This window comes from Megalops cyprinoides, chromosome 7 (genome assembly GCF_013368585.1).
Source record: "Megalops cyprinoides isolate fMegCyp1 chromosome 7, fMegCyp1.pri, whole genome shotgun sequence".
NCBI lineage: Eukaryota > Metazoa > Chordata > Actinopteri > Elopiformes > Megalopidae > Megalops > Megalops cyprinoides.
Window position 1 is genome coordinate 28,484,736 of NC_050589.1, and position 16,191 is coordinate 28,500,926.

The following is a 16,191-nucleotide window of genomic DNA, read 5'->3' on the forward strand; positions in this document are numbered from 1 at the left end:
GAAATGTTACGCGATTTACGTAGTGCTCTTAATAATGGCGTCCGTGCCGGAGATGCGCTTGGGTCTGGGAAAATGAAGCGGAGGAGAAGTTCTGTCTGTTAACAAAAAGCCGGGGTTTTCTTTTACGGGCTCTACGTCGAAAACACCGGCGTTTCAACTAGGTTTGGGTTCACATTCTTGTCCCTGGAGCCCCGAAATGATGAAGCTGAAATCGAACCAGACCCGGACGTACGATGGGGATGGCTACAAGAAGCGGGCCGCCTGTCTGTGCTTTAGGAGTGAGAGTGAAGAGGAGGTAAGACCGAGGATGCGAGGGTGTGGGGGTGGGACTGGGCCGCGGGTGGGATAGATGGCGAGATTAGGTTCCTGGAAAATCAGAAGGAAGACATCAGAGGAAGTGAATGTTTTGGTAGAGGAAGGGGGGAAATAAAGGGTTAAACTAGAATGGAAATGTTCGGGGTGAAAACCCAAATATTGAGGGGGCTCGAAATCTCTACCACCGGCGTCGTCTCAAAGTTAGAAGCACAGATTGAAAGACGGTCAAATGAGTACAATGAAATGTTCCTAGTTAGCCCGTCCGATATTTGGAAAGTCGAGCCAGATTTTTGTCCGACTGAACGTTACCTCTCTTAATAATGCAGTTGGCTAGAGAGCTTTGAAATACAGAAGGCTAGCTAACCTCAGCTATCGGCTTGTTAACTCACCACTGAGATTTGTCATTAGTTAGCGATAGCTAGCATTGTCAGCTGCTATTCTAATCTTTTACTGCTGTTTTATAAACTGAGCAGTGGGTGGGTAGCATTAGCTGGTTGGCCACCTATTTGTATACATTAGCGATTCGTGTTCGTACCCAAAGTTGTTTAGCTAGCAAGACTAGGTAATATAATAGCCATGTAGTTAGTTACCCAGTTCTGGTAGCGTTAGCAACCTAGCTAGTTTAACCGAGATGTAGCAAGCTAGTTTGCTAACGCCTGTTAAGATAAACCAGATGTCAAATGTCCATGGTTAGCTCGACTGTGTGTAATGTTAGCTAGCTAGCTAAAGTTAGCGCTCAAGCTGTTTCGCAAGAGATCGGTGTTTTGGAGGTACAGTATGTAGCTCGATGTCAACCTTCTAATGTGTTTTCTAACTAGATTTCGCATTTAGTTAGCCACAAGTTTTCTTTTTAATATTATTATATGTCAGGGAAACATTAAGAGGTTAAGGCCTTATCAAGTCATGCAGCTGGTTAAACAGCAACAGGAAGCCAGGAGAGCCCTAATATTTAGGAAGATAGTGGTAACGTGTAATCTTTGGGCATACAGTAAGCTCATTTGTATTGAAACAGTTTAATGGAAAAACACGTTATTCGTGCTTTGAATATTTCCATATGAAAACTAAGTGCACCTTTGCTTACTGCGGGTGCACAGGCATATTCGAGTAAGCGCACCTCTTTTTGGGCACGGTTACTTTGTATATTCCTTGTCATGCAGTATCCCTAAGGGTCCGGCCAGCTGTAAAACAACGAGTCTACTATTCCGTAAATAGCAGACGGTTCAGCCTCCTTTCCCCATGTTTAGCTCTTGTTTTGAATGTTACGGCCATGTGATGTTTGGCCATGCTTTTTAGTGTCAGGTGAGTGCCGTGGTGCAGGAGCTCCTGTGCTCCCTTGAGCCCAAGGATCCCCAGAAATGGTTTCCATGAACTTGAGAGCTGTTTTGATAGCGTGCTATACTAGTACCTCTTTCACAGCAATGGCAGAGTTGTCACACATCTATAGAATATGATGATAACTATATGACATTGTTGATTATTTTTTCTGTGACCAGTAACTAGTTGCTGGAATGCCAGTCACCTGAAAAAAGACATGTTTGATAGTGGAATGGATCAGGGTTTGCAATACAAAGGGTACTTGGTTTGATTCTGTGGTGGGGCACTACTTTTGTATCCTTGAGCAAGGTACTTTACCAGACTTGCCTCAGTTAATTGTCCAGTAGTGTGAATGGATAACATGTAAAAACTGTAATAGAGAAATTTAACTTGAACCACTTCCAGAAATGTGACTTCTTGCGGCATTGAGTTGTGAAGTCCAGTTATTGTTGCTTTTGTGACTGTGTTGCAGTTCTCTTTCACGTATGAAAGCAAGTGAAACCGTATGATAGGTATTGCAACAGTAATAAAGAAATTGGGTGTGTGAGCAGTGGGGTGTCCATTAATATAAAATGCGGTCATCCCTTCACTGTATGCTGTCTCACTTTACTTCCAAGAATAAAGTTTTCTAAGAACCCCAGTGGAGCAACCCTGCTCTCTCCACTTTGGGAACCCACAAGTGGGCGTGTCTGTCTCCACAGGTGTTGCTGGTGAGCAGCAGCCGACATCCCGACAAGTGGATCGTACCGGGCGGAGGGATGGAGCCGGAGGAGGAGCCCAACGTCGCTGCAGTTCGGGAGGTTTGCGAGGAGGTATGCTTGTCTTCAAGGCGTTTCGCTCGCGTGCCGTCATACGCCTGTTGTGGACCCAGACGTCTTCCAGAGTCACCTTTCACACTGTTAACTTATTCACTTCAAAGAGAGCATTTCAAAAAAACTGATACATTAGTCAGCCCTCCTGGTGTTAAGGCACGTCATGAAAAGTTTCTGAGTGTGTGACGTGTCTGAAACGCTTCTGAGTTCAACACCCCCCTGTCTTGTTCTGATCCCTTTTCATGTTGCGTACGGTTTTTGCACTACGATACCTGGAAAACAGACAAAAAAGCACAGATGTCTGTTTGATAGCTTCAGGTAATGAGCGGCGTGTCAGTTTAATTGCCTCTCATGGGTGACTCATCCTCCCATCTATTGTCGCTGTTTGACCGTTGTGGGATGATCGCCATTTCCCTCAGTTAAAGAATGATCTCAGTGTCTATCAGGGATGGTGACAGAGTCCGAGCCTGGTGTCATGTCACCGGCGCTCTCCGAAGACCAGCAAGGGACTCGGCCAACCCACCTACAGCCCATGACATCGCCTCTCTACCCAAGGAGCGCCCCCCCCCCCCCCCCCCCCAAGTAGGGAACGGCAGCCGGCCTCATGTACGATCTGGGGGGGAGGTGGTAACTCTAGCCTGGAGAACACTGCTGGGCACCAACCTTCTCTCTGGGCTGGCCCTGCCCACTTGAAGCTCTCAGTAACTCACAAACAGCCAGCTCCAGGCATTGGGTTACACGGGGATGTTTAGTCGCCAAAGGGCGCTAAACAGAGATTTACCGTTGCCCTTTACACTCTATTTGGGCGGCACTCCAGACAGCCATAAGTCATGTTCTGATTATACACTTTGGGATGATCCATTTCATTTCTTTTTCACACTCATTAATGTCAGGGCATTATGTGCACGGATAAAATTGAAGGCCGTAAAGACCTGCGTTCTACCCAAAGCCCGGGCGTGTTTGCGGCTTGTACATTTTGAAATGCTGTAAATAAGTCGCTGATGTTAAATGATGTTAAAATTGACACAAAGGGAGGGGGGTGGACTTCACCCTCGTGCCCGCGTCTCCTTGCCAAGGTGAGGTTTGTAACCAGACAGGCCTTGGGGAAGCTGTACATTGTACATTACACTCTCGAGTACGAACCAAGACAAAATGTAAGCCTTTTTTAATGCGGATTGTAAATGTTACAGCTCTCGGCTCCTGCAGACTCATTTCTTGTCTTTGCTTTGTGGCAGGATTGATCTGATTAACTCAAATTCCTGTAAGCGCATACTTTAAAGCTTAGTGGCAATTCCTTTCAGAGTAAAGAAAAAAGTCCTCTTGTTGGTTATGTGGTGATTGACTTTTCCTCAGAAAAAAATAGTCTTCAGTGAAGTCTTTTGGGATACTTCCATCTTAATACTTATGTGTATATATGCCATGTACTTCCAGGAGATTAATTAAGACCAACCTCTGATTGGGCTCTAACCTAATCTTGTGAGACCCAGTAATCATATTGTTTTAATTTCAGAGTTCTAAAGGTTTTTCTTAAATTACATTTATCTGAAAACTAACTGAAGGCATTTGTAATGGGCATTAAGAATTGTAGATTGGCATAGTAGGGGTTTCATGTTAATGAATCAATAAAACCACTGACATATATGTTACCAGATCTGTTTGCAGATGTAGGGATATTAAACTTGAGCGTAAAATAAGATTACTTGCTGTAGATACAATATTTGTCTTATCTCCGTGGCATGGTCATATAGACAGAGGGTTGTGAGCTTTGGTTCCCCAGTGTTCCTTTTAAAATATGCCTTTTGTTCTAAATTGCAAGGTTGAGTCCACTAAGGAATTACCTTGTTATTTGGGTCCATCCTGGACAGTGGTGGAATTATCTCCTTTCGTGAGGTGTGTTGTCAAGGGGTACAGGAGTGTACTGCCGTTCAAATTATTGGCAGGCCTTTGGGTTCTCGTGGCAGCCCCCTCAACGAAGGCGTCTTGCCCCCACCAGGCAAAGTACTCGCTGAGCTGAGATTTTCACAGTCAGAATGACCCATTTCTCAGCAGACTGAGGCCCATCCAGGCCAGACTCAAAGGGTTTGGACTGCGCCCTAACCTGATTCCTCCTCTGCTTGCCAAGCCTCTTATTGTAGGGCTTTTTAGAAGTGACTTAAATGGCTATGCACGGCAACAGAATGAGCCCTTATGCACGGCGCTTAGGAGACCTGCCAGAGTTTACACAGTAATGGGAGCAGCCATTTGATTTTTTTTTTCTTTTTTTTTTTGGGGGGGGGGGTATTATCAATATATTTTGGTGAAAGATATTCTAGGCCCAAATGGTTGCAGCTAGACAGAGTATCAACTAAAAACGTGATCGACTGTGATCCGCATAGTTTTCTACAGTGGTCTAGTTGAGCAGCAGTCGGTCCATCTAGTCCGGCTGATTACACTGCCTCAGTTACGCTACCTTGAGAAAAGATGGAACAGAAACGTGTCGCTCTGCTCTGTCTTACTTAGGATGTTGAAAGCGTTCAGTTGGGTGTGTCAAGGAAGTTGGCAAAGACGAACGGTAGACACCGGGTTATAAAGCGGGCATAAGTCAGTCCGGTCGGGTCAGTCCTGTAAAATCGGCTAGTGCTATCTCCCTCGTTATGTCTAGCCTCATTCCTGTTTTATTTTTTTCAAGGAAGAAAAAGCATCTCAAGAACAGGACAGTGCAGATGCTTAAAGTGCTGCACAAGGTCACCGATGGTTGGGGTAGAGTGGTGTGGATACCTTTCCCAAGTTCTTTAAACAACTGCTATCACACTTGCCTTTCCCTCAAGCCTTTGCGCCACATGCCGTGAGGGCTGAAAGGATGGTGACAGCCAAAGGAAGGCATGCCCTCTGACAGCTGGACTCCCCGCAGGGTCCTCTGGGTCCGTAGCTGTACCCGTTCTTGTTGTGCTCTGGCTCAACAGGAGAGGGGTTAGGGAAGCGCGCTAGGTCCCGACCGTGGGGTGCGGGGGGTGGGATTGGCCGCTAAGCCCAGGTTTATTAATAGAGTGAAACCGGAACCTGAACATGATGGTAACGCTGTGACGCCAGTGAGAACTGATCCTGCCACCCCCATCACACCCTCCTTTCCCCCCCTAACCGCACAACCCCACCGCCCCGCCCCAAATCCCTGCACCCCCGCGGTGTCCTCGACTCACCAGGATACGCGCTCATGCCACTGTTGGCAGACCCTGGCGACCTGTGGTCAAGCAAGCCATGTGAAAATGAATCCCTTCTTTTCAGCAGGTTATTTTTTTACATCACGGCCATTACAAGCTGGCATTGGCGCGTTTTTTTCCCTTCCCTTTTCTTTTTTTTCATGTGCAACACACGTAATGGAAAAACAGACCGGAAAGATCTCAGGAATCTGATCTCGAGATTATTAGCCGACAGCAGAATCATCGATCGTGGCGTAGAAGTCAGAGCTTCTCATACCCAATTAGATTTTTCACACTTGCCCGGGGAGCCTTACTGTGTGACTGAAGAGGCTGGTGTGAATCCCATTATTGCAGGTTGCGCTAACAAAGATAACGTTGTCTCTGTCCCGTGAGGGTGTGGCTGCGCTCAGTACGTCTGCCGCACAGAACGAAGCGGCTCACAGGCATCTCTCCCTGCCATCCGCACGGCCTTTTCAGAGCCGGTTTCGACGCACTGCGCTCACAGATGCCCACTGTGCGGGGGACTGAAGTCAAGCAGTGTTTTCTGTCCTGCTCCACATCCCTCCCCTTCAGCCTGGCCACTCTCAGCATCCTGTACTGAGGCAGATAGGAAATGGCGTTTTCAGTTTAGTTCACACTTCATCCGCCTAACCAGCACCAGCCCGAAGACGGCTGCGCTCTCTGTGCGTCTGCTTGTTGTTAGGGAACAGCTCCCCCAGTAACGATCGCATTTTATTGTCCTCATGCTTCCCTCAGAGAAGCTTCAGCTTCACAGCCTCTCTTTGTCAAGAAAAAAAAAAAAACACAACACTGGGATTGAATTCAAAGCACAGAGAGTGTAGCTCGTGTCAGTTGCTATGGTAGCAGCCCCCCTTCCTCCTCCTCCTCCCCCTCCTCCTCTGCCTCCACCCACCCCCTTTGTGAGGGGAAGTGGGTGCTCTGTAGATGGTGCTGAATTTGGACCGGGCCTTCACAAGCAAGCCAAGGGACAAGCGCTGTGTGCTTCCACAGTGTGTTTTTGGCTCGGGCCAGCAAGTTTTCAAAGGGGAAAGCAAGCTTCACGCATGAAAACACATGGCCCTCCATTTCTAGAAAAAAAGGCTTTTAAAACCCAATTCCAGGGAAAAAGAGAGAAGCTGGTGGTAGAATTTTGCCAGGGATTTGTCTGGGCAGATATTCCCCCCCCCCCCCCCAAACAAACACGTGTTCTCTCTATCCTCCAGGCTGGCGTCAAGGGAACTTTAGGACGGCTTGTAGGAATTTTTGAGGTGAGATCATACTGTTTCCTTCCATCTTTTATGTTGTGTGATGCTTATCTTTGAACATTTTGAACAAGTGCTTTCTGCCTCAGCAGTCATCTTGGCATGAACACGCTGACCTGAGTTTGCAAGCACTGACCCCAGAATTCATAAGCTTTGAATCAAAAGACTTCTGTTGATGGACACCAATTCTGCTATTGTAACATTCCTCTCAAAGCCCTTTCGGAAGCTGGAAATCAGATGTGTGAGTGTGCTAACCGGAAAGATAAGAGATGGCTGTGTATGTGTCAGTTGCAGAAGCAAGCTTTACTTTGTTATGCTTTTGCTTCCTCATTACTCATCACTGCCACGTCAGTGTTGATGTCTGTCAGCCACAAATGTTTGGATCAGCTTTGGTTGGAAGCTGCTGTTGGCACTGTAACTGTAACTGTTCACTATTGCTCCGTGTTGCCCCCCTCCCCACAGCAAACCTTTTCATGTTTTCTTAAACTCTTAATCCCTTTCAGAATAGAGACAGGAAGCACAGAACGTATGTGTACGTTCTCATCGTAACGGAGGTGCTGGAAGACTGGGAGGACTCTGTAAATATTGGTATGTTTGTTCGCCGTCTACTCATGTTCTGTAATTGTACTCTCAGCAACACGGTCAAACATTAGTAGTATATTTGTTGTTAATGATTAAAAAATATCCATTGTCATAAAGTAATCAGTCATCGCTAATGATATGACGAAGGCAAAAATAAGCAAACACTATGTGACTCATGCCTATCACAGACATTTGATTAGAGCTTGTACATGAGCATGTCTTTTGCTTGAAGTGACAGGAACGTGGCTACCTGGTTACCTAGAATGGAGACATCAGCCAGATGCATAAATTAAAGTCTGAAAATTTAAGACCTGCTGAGTCACTGTCACGGTAGGGGAGGTCATGTTCCGTGCCCGTCATAAATCCAAGGCTTGAGGCGGTGCGGCCCGTTCACATTTGTGCAGCTCGCCATTTCAGGGCTGCCCAAAACCACAAGCCGATTCCTCATTTCGACAAGCGTTCCGTTCAGATAAGCGGAAAAGGCTTAAGAAACACAGCTAGGGTTGTGAAAAAATCTTGCCTGCTGAAGGTTGCCTAATCTGTGGCTGACCAGAACACCCACTGCAGCAGTAACCCTTTTTTTTTTGCTTTGCTTCCTCTTCTGTTGACAGGGAGAAAAAGGGAATGGTTTAAAATAGATGATGCCAGAAGAGTGCTGCAGTGTCACAAGCCCGTGCAGGCCTCCTACTTCGAGGCCCTCCAGCAGGGCTGCCTGACCAGCAACGGGACGCCCCTGGTGGCCACGATAGCTGGAGACCTCTCCCCCACATACAGCATCAACCAGAGCTCCGTCTCGGGTATCAGATAACTAACACACAACACAGAAACTCCCGGAGGTCTCTCTGCCTCTTTCCTTTTTCTTACTTAATCCTCCTCTTCCTCCTTTTCCTTTTCCTTCTCCTCCTCCTCCTCTTCCTCCTGCTCCTGCTCCTCCTTTTTTTAACGTCAACACATCAACAAGAAAGAATGGTTTGCCTTGCCAGCCTTTTGTGCCAGAATAGTGGCACAGACTTGATAAGTGTTGGGCGAAGCTTGTAAAACTCTTTGTAAAGGTAAAGTCCCCCCCCCCCCCCCCGTTTCTTTTTATGGATAATTGCATGAAACATACCCCATTGCCCTGTCCTTTCCCTCCCCCTCCACCTCCCTCCCCACCCCCGTCCCCTTTTCTTGTCCTAAACGTGCGGTTTATTGAATGCAACTACTTTTTACTGTTGTGATGTAAAATACCGGTATATAATTAGTGCTAAAGGTCATGGCTTTCAAGGGTCTTTTAATGTCTTTTATCTTTTTTTGTCGGTTTAGTTTCTTTGTTTTGTCTCTTTCTCCTGTGTACTGTTCCCTTGTCCTGATTGGAAATGTTGTGTCAGTATCTGAATGGGCAGACACTTGTGGGAAGCTGTTTGTTTTGCATGAGCACTGGTATTTATTTGTCTTACAGTTTGGGTGAAGTAATCTGAAAGAATGAAATGGTCTGGTTAAAAAAAAAAATGGAAAAAAAAAACAAAAACAAAAAACAAACAAAAAAATTTTACTTTTCTTCTTTTCCGAGCTGTAATTGTGACGGTGCAACAAGTTGTGGTTTTGTGGTAGGGCTGGGGATAGGGGTGGAGCTCAGTGTGGGAGGGGCGTAAGATTCTCTTCACCTTGCTCTTAATCGTATTTCTCGTGTAAAATTCGTGTGGGAGCCGGTGGTAACCCTCCTTGCACAGTATACGTCCGCCCCCACGTCACTGAGCACCCCACGCTCCCGGCGGAGTTTGAGAAGGATTGCCGAAATCAAATCAGCCCCTTCCACCACCAATCTCACCTCACGATGAATTTGCCTCGTTCTGGCGAGAAGTGAAAGACCCCCCCCCCCCCCCTTTTGTTCAAACCGGCCTAACAGCACTCGGTACTTTTCGATCGATGGACGTTGAGTGGGAAACATGCAGATCAGCACCTACACTTAGTTTGCAGTGCAGAAGGAGAGGGGGAAGAAGTGCCCACTGAAATGATTTTGTCAGTAAAGCACACTAACAGTCTGAAGGTGGAAAAATCGCTTGGGTTGTGGGGACCAGGAAATTGGACCTTACGATGTCGGGGACCTGGAACAGTTCATTGGTCTCTTCAGAATTTTGTTGAGGGTGGGGGTGGGGTAATTTTTTGTGTTGGAATATAGTCCCACATTAAACGAAAGCATGGTGATTTGCAACATAAATTCCCTCCGCTTACTTTGCTGACATACTCCATGTTTCCCACCCGGTCACCACGATCCTAACTCTCATGTGCTTATTATTTATTCTTATTGATTAGTACGGATATTGTAATGACGATGCCTGACATTTCATCAGTCTGTGATTTCACAACCTCTGAGTCCGCGGTATTTGCGCAGGGCACGAGGGCGGGCTCAGGACGCCAGTGTGATGTCGCCGATGTAGCGCCATGGCGAAGGACACACCGTGTCATTTCCCCCGGTTTGTAACGGCACTTGCACGACTTCCCTCTTGCACCGTTTCAGACATTTGATTTTTACTTATGGCAAATGTTTACACTGTTTTCACGCAGTTCTACATGCCCCTCAAATGAACACTGGACTTTTTTTTTTTTTTGTTTTAAGAATAGATTATTTTTGGAAGCACTTTTCTATTAGGTCTTAATGTTTTATTTTTTTCTGTTGTAGTTTTGTTTTTGTTTTTTTTTTCAGGATTTGCTTCTCAGTACTTGTTCTATTACTTCAACATCCACTCCAGGCACTCAGTCACTTGCTCAACATAAAATGATTAAGAAAAGCTGTTTCTAACAAGACATGGAACAAACAATACCTTGTACAGTTTAGACCTTGTTTTTAACATGTAAAAATGCTTTTGGATTGTATGTTTTTTTTTTTCTTTGTTTTTCTTTGTTCATAATCGTGTTTTTAGCCAACCTGCATTATCTGCCTTCGTTGTGGCGAGCAGTAGTTGGCTCGACACTGTGAAAACAGCCACCATAGATTACAAGCGAGACCTTTTTTTTTTCCATGTGAATAATCTGTTTTTGCTTCTGTACAGAGCATCTGTGAGAATACAGACACGTTGTTCTTCTTTGACACAGTTACAAATGGTACATGTGAGACGGTTATCGCTCGAGGCTGAATCGTACAGGGTTGCTAGGGCCCTCGCACGGCAAAGCGCGGTCGGCTGTTTTGACTGGCTCAGAGTTTGAGTTTGAGGATGGCATTGAATGGTTTCTGCAGTGAGGCGAGCTCATCGAACAAAGACTTGAGGTGTTTTGATCTCCTGACTGGGGTGTTAAGGGTTTGTCAGGGTTTGGTGCAGGAGCTGAGGGAGGAAGGGGGTGCTCTAGTTCCATTTCTTTCAGCTTTCTTCACCGTGTTATTGACCGTGACAGGCACTGCGCAGTAGAGCAGTGCTGTCATCTGCAGTGAAAATGAAGACCTCTCCTATCCACAGTCCTTTAGAAGCTACTGGAGTTGCCCCATTACAGAACATCACTTGGCGGTGTCTGTGCTCTCTGCGGGTCTAACCTGCACCCTGTTCTGCCGCAGTAACTGGGGGGCTTGTGTGTCCTGGGGTACCTGCCATACCCAGCTTCTATGGCCATTCAGTCTCCGCAGTCTTACCCTGCCAGGTTCTTACAACGTTTCCACAGAGTTATTAGAACGTAAACAGTAGCAGGCCTCCTCCACTGGTAGCCCAGGCCCTGTGCTGTTCTCCTCCTCCATTAGTACAGAAGCCACAAAGTGACCCCTGTTTTTCGGCTTGCCCAGACCTGCCCTTTTTCGGGAAGGGGGGTTTGGATGCTTCTCCAAGGGTGCGCTGTGGCACTGGGACAGGCTGGGATGGAGAGCATAGACCTGCCAGAACTGGGTGACGTGGAAGGGCTGTCTGAGTGCTTTTCCTGCGCCGACAACACTGTCCTCAGTTTGCCAAAAGCCTGGAATGGCGGGGGCACACCCTTTATACCTCCGTAGTGTTGCTGCAGTGTCACTGTGCTCCTTACTCACAGCTCCCTGGGGGTAGATTGGCTTAGCGTACGTTATTCTTTCTACTCTGTTTTTTCCCTCGCCCCTAGCACTTCAGATCAATTTTCAAACGAGCCAAATGACTCTGAAAACACGACACCATCCATTCAGCCATGCGAAATGCAGCAACATCTAGCCACCACTCGAGTGACTGCTGTCCTCTGCCAACCTTTAGACTTTTAATAACGGTAAATGGAAAGCACAGCCCATTCGAGATCAGGCTGGTTCTGTTGCTTTGGCGCCACTACTGTGGTGGTGTATGTAAACATGCCCCAGAACCAGTTTGTTTTGTACAGTTCAGATGTTCACAGCACTTGGTTATTTCACAGCCTCAGATGAGTGATCCTGACCCCTGACATCTGTTTCTAGAGACCACATTATTTGCTCAGGTGTTTTTTTTTTGAGGCACATATTAAACTAACTAGGCCAAATTGATTTGAGGAACAGAGGCGCTTGTAGTTGTGAAGTATAACACTGTATTGTTAGTGTTCGAAATGATATAGTCCAAGTAAGGCTTTCAGACCTTCTTGGAAATTAGTATTGGAACTTACTCTTAAAAAAATAATAATAATAAAAAAAACAATAAGGATTGTCAAATCTGCGAGGTGTCCTTAAAAGGGGTCCTGCCGGTGTGTTTGCTTAATCGTTTTATATTTTTTACATTAACGCATTTGAGGTTGAATGTAATGGGAAATCCCTTTAGCACAGTCATGTGTGAGCCTGTTGCCGCAGTGGTGCCAGTGTGCGAGTAAACTCTCCGATGCCAGCGTGCGTTCAGAGGTCGTGATTGGCCATCGATTTGGGTCTGCGTTCCAGCAGTTTGCATGGGAGGCTCCGCCCTTCTTTCGTAACTCCGGTCAACATTTTGCACTGATAACAAGCAACCTATTACACTGGCTGCCCTTTGAACCCCATTACTTTTACAACAGTGCAGTTGGTCGTGAACAAGACATGGCTGTTCAAAGTCCCAACAAGGAGCCCATGCATATCCTGCTATGGTGGTGAACAGCAAGGCTATAACAATACAGGCTTTTACTGTGAAAAGGAAGTTGTTGGTTGGTAATGTATGCACCCACTTAAACCATGTTTGTTTGAGCCAAAATCCTTGCCGGTGTCTCAGAGCTATTAAGATACGCAAATCAAAACCAGTTTGTTCAGCTGTCTTAAGCTGAATATAGAAATAAACTGATTTGGCAGGTGGGGACATCAATTAAACCTGCTTGTGTTCTGAAACCGTTGGCCTGTATCCTTGGTAATTAGTCAGTTATTAAGGCAAGATCTGAATGAGGTTATTAACTTGGAGCCTGATTCTATTACAGTACTGGAATTATTTCCCATCTTAGTAAAACTGCACAATGCCATGGTATACTAATCACATTGCATGTAGGTTGTTTACATCAAAAATGGCAGTGTTTAGTAACATTTTCTTGTCAGTGGAGAGGTGATTCATTTTGAGAACTGTTGAGCTCGAGTTGGTGTTTTGGAGATAAGCATGGTTGTAATATCTAGCCCCTGGGAATGGGCTTCTGTAGCCTCATTGGTTTTGGTTTGTTATCGCATTAAATGGGAGAGAGATATCGAAGATTAATAGGCACCACTGTAATGGAATGGTAATAGGACAGGAGTTAACAATAATAACCACTAGTGCTCACAAGGTCTTTGTGTGGTGTGCAGTTTGACTTGGTGTATGCCGCGGGACTCTACAATCCTGTATGTTATGATAGAACAGCTCTAATAGGTGCTTTCTCTCTCACACACACTCTGTTAAGCCTTAGCCAGGGTTGGAGAGAATGCATCTCTTTACCTTTCTTGGTTTTGTCAGGTTGTTCCTGCCCGTTTCACAATTCCTCATTGACTTTGGTTGAAAGGAGGGGTTTAAACTAGGATGCAAGGGCTCATTTCAAAATGCGTGCGAGGAGTTCTGTCTGTGATGATGAAATGGACAGAATCTCAAGCTGCCTGCAGGTGAGGGGGGTGTTGGCAACAGCGCCACCTAGTGCTGAGATGTTGCACCTCCAAGGCAGATTAAGGCTGAAATGAGCTTTGTGTTTTCCTTTCCAGCGGAACTTGTCAACATGAATGTATTGTGTCTGTGATAGTGCTTTAAGCCCCTTTTCTCATATCAGTGCCATTTTCCACATGTACTATTACTTGGCTTCATGAAATTTAGTATTCTCTCTCTGTTTCTTATTAACATAATCAAACAAGGTTGAAATGAGTTCAGTTGAACTAGAAGGGAATTGTGATGAGGTCATTATGGAGATATGTATGCCCAATATCGATATAATACAGAAGGTGTTGTCTTATGGAAAAAAAAAAAAACTGGCTATGCCCCAATCAGAATGTTAAAATTCTTCTGTATTAAATGACAGTCTGATCTTAACGGTTAAATGAAATGCTCTGGGAAGCATTTTAAAATCAGCCCTTGGCTTCAAGTTTGGAAAACCCCTACCAGTTCAAGGTAACTGTGAATTCACCAAGTGTAGAGAAGGAGAACATATCACTGGAATATATATATTTTCTTTGTTTCCGTTTGGGAATTATGGAATAAACAAGTACGAGAAGAGACTGAAGATTGTAATATAATGTGCCAACGAATAAACACACCAGTATTTCACAGAGTGCTGCTGCCTGATTCATTCTTTCACATAGTGTTTCCGTTAAGAGTTTCTGTCATGTACAGAAAGTGCAAGCAACCTCAAGGTAACCAGAGACAAAATCCATTTCTTTATATCGCAAGAACTAAGGTTGTCCAGATCTGGATTCAGTCAATAGTTATCCTTACTTTTGGAGTCACAATTAAATCACAGGTCAAATACTAACTGAATCCAGGCCCAAAGTGCCTGAATTTTTGGCACTACATTTTTCATTGAGAAACAAAATACTTAATTCTGAGCGGGGACAATTCTAGGATCAGACCTTTAGGGGGGCTCAGCCCCTAATGAGAATGTGACATGCATACAGTGCATTGCAAAAGTGTTCACCCCCCCTGCTAAATCACTCATTTCACTGGATAACAATTACTACATTAAGATTTTTCTATATATGATATTTTAATTTACAACAATAATACTTTTAACAAATTACTAGTAAGTAACATGAGTTTTACACCACAAAATATTTTTTGAAGAAAATGAAAAATGGAATATGCTGTTTGCAAAAGTATTCACGCCTTGCCCTGTGCCTGTGCCTGTGCCTGTTTGCACACTATATGCACTTTTGTACATTGCTTTGGATAAAAGCATCTGCGAAATGAATAAATGTAAATGTATTCAACCCCTTTTCACTTTGGCAAACCTCAATTCAATTAGGTACACAATATTATCTTCAGAAGCAACCTTCAGAAGCAAACCAATGTTGCCGTTTTGTTCGGTTGTGAATGGACTCAAGTTGAACAAGCTTGCGTATTAATTTCAAACGGTGATAAGGCCACTTTCACTGGAACTACTTCATAGCCGTACATTATTACCGTGCATTTACTGGGAAAATAATGCACACCCCTCCAGCCAATCAGAAACGAGTATTTAGCCAAGCCGTGGTATAAACCTGTTTAAATAAAGCAATTTGAACCGGTAATTGTTTGTCCCGTCTCTAACAGACACGTTCACAAAATCTAATGTTAGAGGGCTAAAAATGATTTCAGAAAATAATAAAAATAATAAATTATTATTATTATCATTATTAAGAGGTGCTGAAATGAAATTTAGGTGTGCTTGAGCACCCCTAAAAAGAGTTTAAAATCACCAATGGTTCTGAGGTATATCCTACACTCAATGACCAGTTCATATATCCTGCACTGTAAGTTGGTACTGGTCCAGTTTTTACCTGGCAGTCCTGGTTTCTGTGTTTTCACAGTAATATTCCTTGGAAAGTCATGGTAAGTATGCTAGCACACGCAATTCGTAGATAAAGTTGCAAATGGTCCATGTGAATTTGAGGGCTGAGAGTGTTTTGCATTGTCCCGCCTGCAAAATTCAAGACATGGACAAAGGGCAAGCTGACATGCAGAACTGACTTCAGGGATCATTGAACTGTGCAATTTATCTATCAAATGAGCTTTAAAATTCCACTACACAGCCATCCTCTTCTATGAACTGCGCGAGTTACATGACTCTATTATACTGCGTTTACCTGGAATGATTGGCATCTCTTTCGTTGTACCCTTATTCCTGTCAGCACTTTTGCAATGACTCTTCGTTCAGGTTCAGTGTTGAGCAGTCTCACCTATTCCAAAACACAGTGCTTGGTGTTTTGCAGTGACATGAATTGAGTGTAGTAACTGAAAAACTGTTTATAGCCCTCCTTCTAGGCAACACTGCTTTCATAAAGAACCATAAAGCTGGACAATGTGACGAAATGTGCCCAATGCTGACGGGGACCAAAAGCCACATGGGTACTGTAGTTCACATTCTTCTCTGTCACTCCAGGCCCTCTTACTAGAAGCTCTAAATTTTAAGGTCAGCTTACGGTGTTTTGTAGTCTTGTGCTCCAAGTTCCAGTTATCGGTTAAACTGTGTAAAATAGCTTATCCCATGTTATAGTAATGTTGAATGGGCACATATGCATGTGAAATGTGATTTGTGGGGAATATTATTCAAAATTCACAAAAAAACACTGTGCTTTTGGACTGTGCCTAAAATGAATGTCCTACTTGCTTGTCCTACAATGCCTCCATGTTTTAAAATCCAACATGACTTTTTTTGCTTTCACACCCTCTGTTGGTGAAT

At 44.7% G+C, this 16,191-nt stretch overlaps 1 protein-coding gene across 1 annotated transcript; it reads left to right on the top strand.

Annotated features, from left to right (window-relative positions):
• nudt3b (nudix (nucleoside diphosphate linked moiety X)-type motif 3b) lies at positions 1–8,335 on the top strand. Its single transcript, XM_036534360.1, has 5 exons — positions 1–295; positions 2,331–2,441; positions 6,841–6,885; positions 7,383–7,467; positions 8,073–8,335. Exons 1-5 carry the CDS (start codon positions 197–199, stop codon positions 8,267–8,269), a joined length of 537 nt encoding a protein of 178 aa, XP_036390253.1. The 5' UTR covers positions 1–196; the 3' UTR covers positions 8,270–8,335.
• The last annotated feature ends 7,856 nt before the right edge of the window (positions 8,336–16,191 follow it).

What these genes read in the sequence shown, in the direction of transcription:
- nudt3b (XM_036534360.1), top strand. Translation starts at nt 197, where the DNA reads ATGATGAAGCTGAAATCGAACCAGACCCGGACGTACGATGGGGATGGC. An exon ending in GGAGTGAGAGTGAAGAGGAG is followed by an intron (nt 296 to 2,330) that starts GTAAGACCGAGG and finishes CTGTCTCCACAG; the next exon opens with GTGTTGCTGGTGAGCAGCAG. An exon ending in GGAGGACTCTGTAAATATTG is followed by an intron (nt 7,468 to 8,072) that starts GTATGTTTGTTC and finishes TTCTGTTGACAG; the next exon opens with GGAGAAAAAGGGAATGGTTT.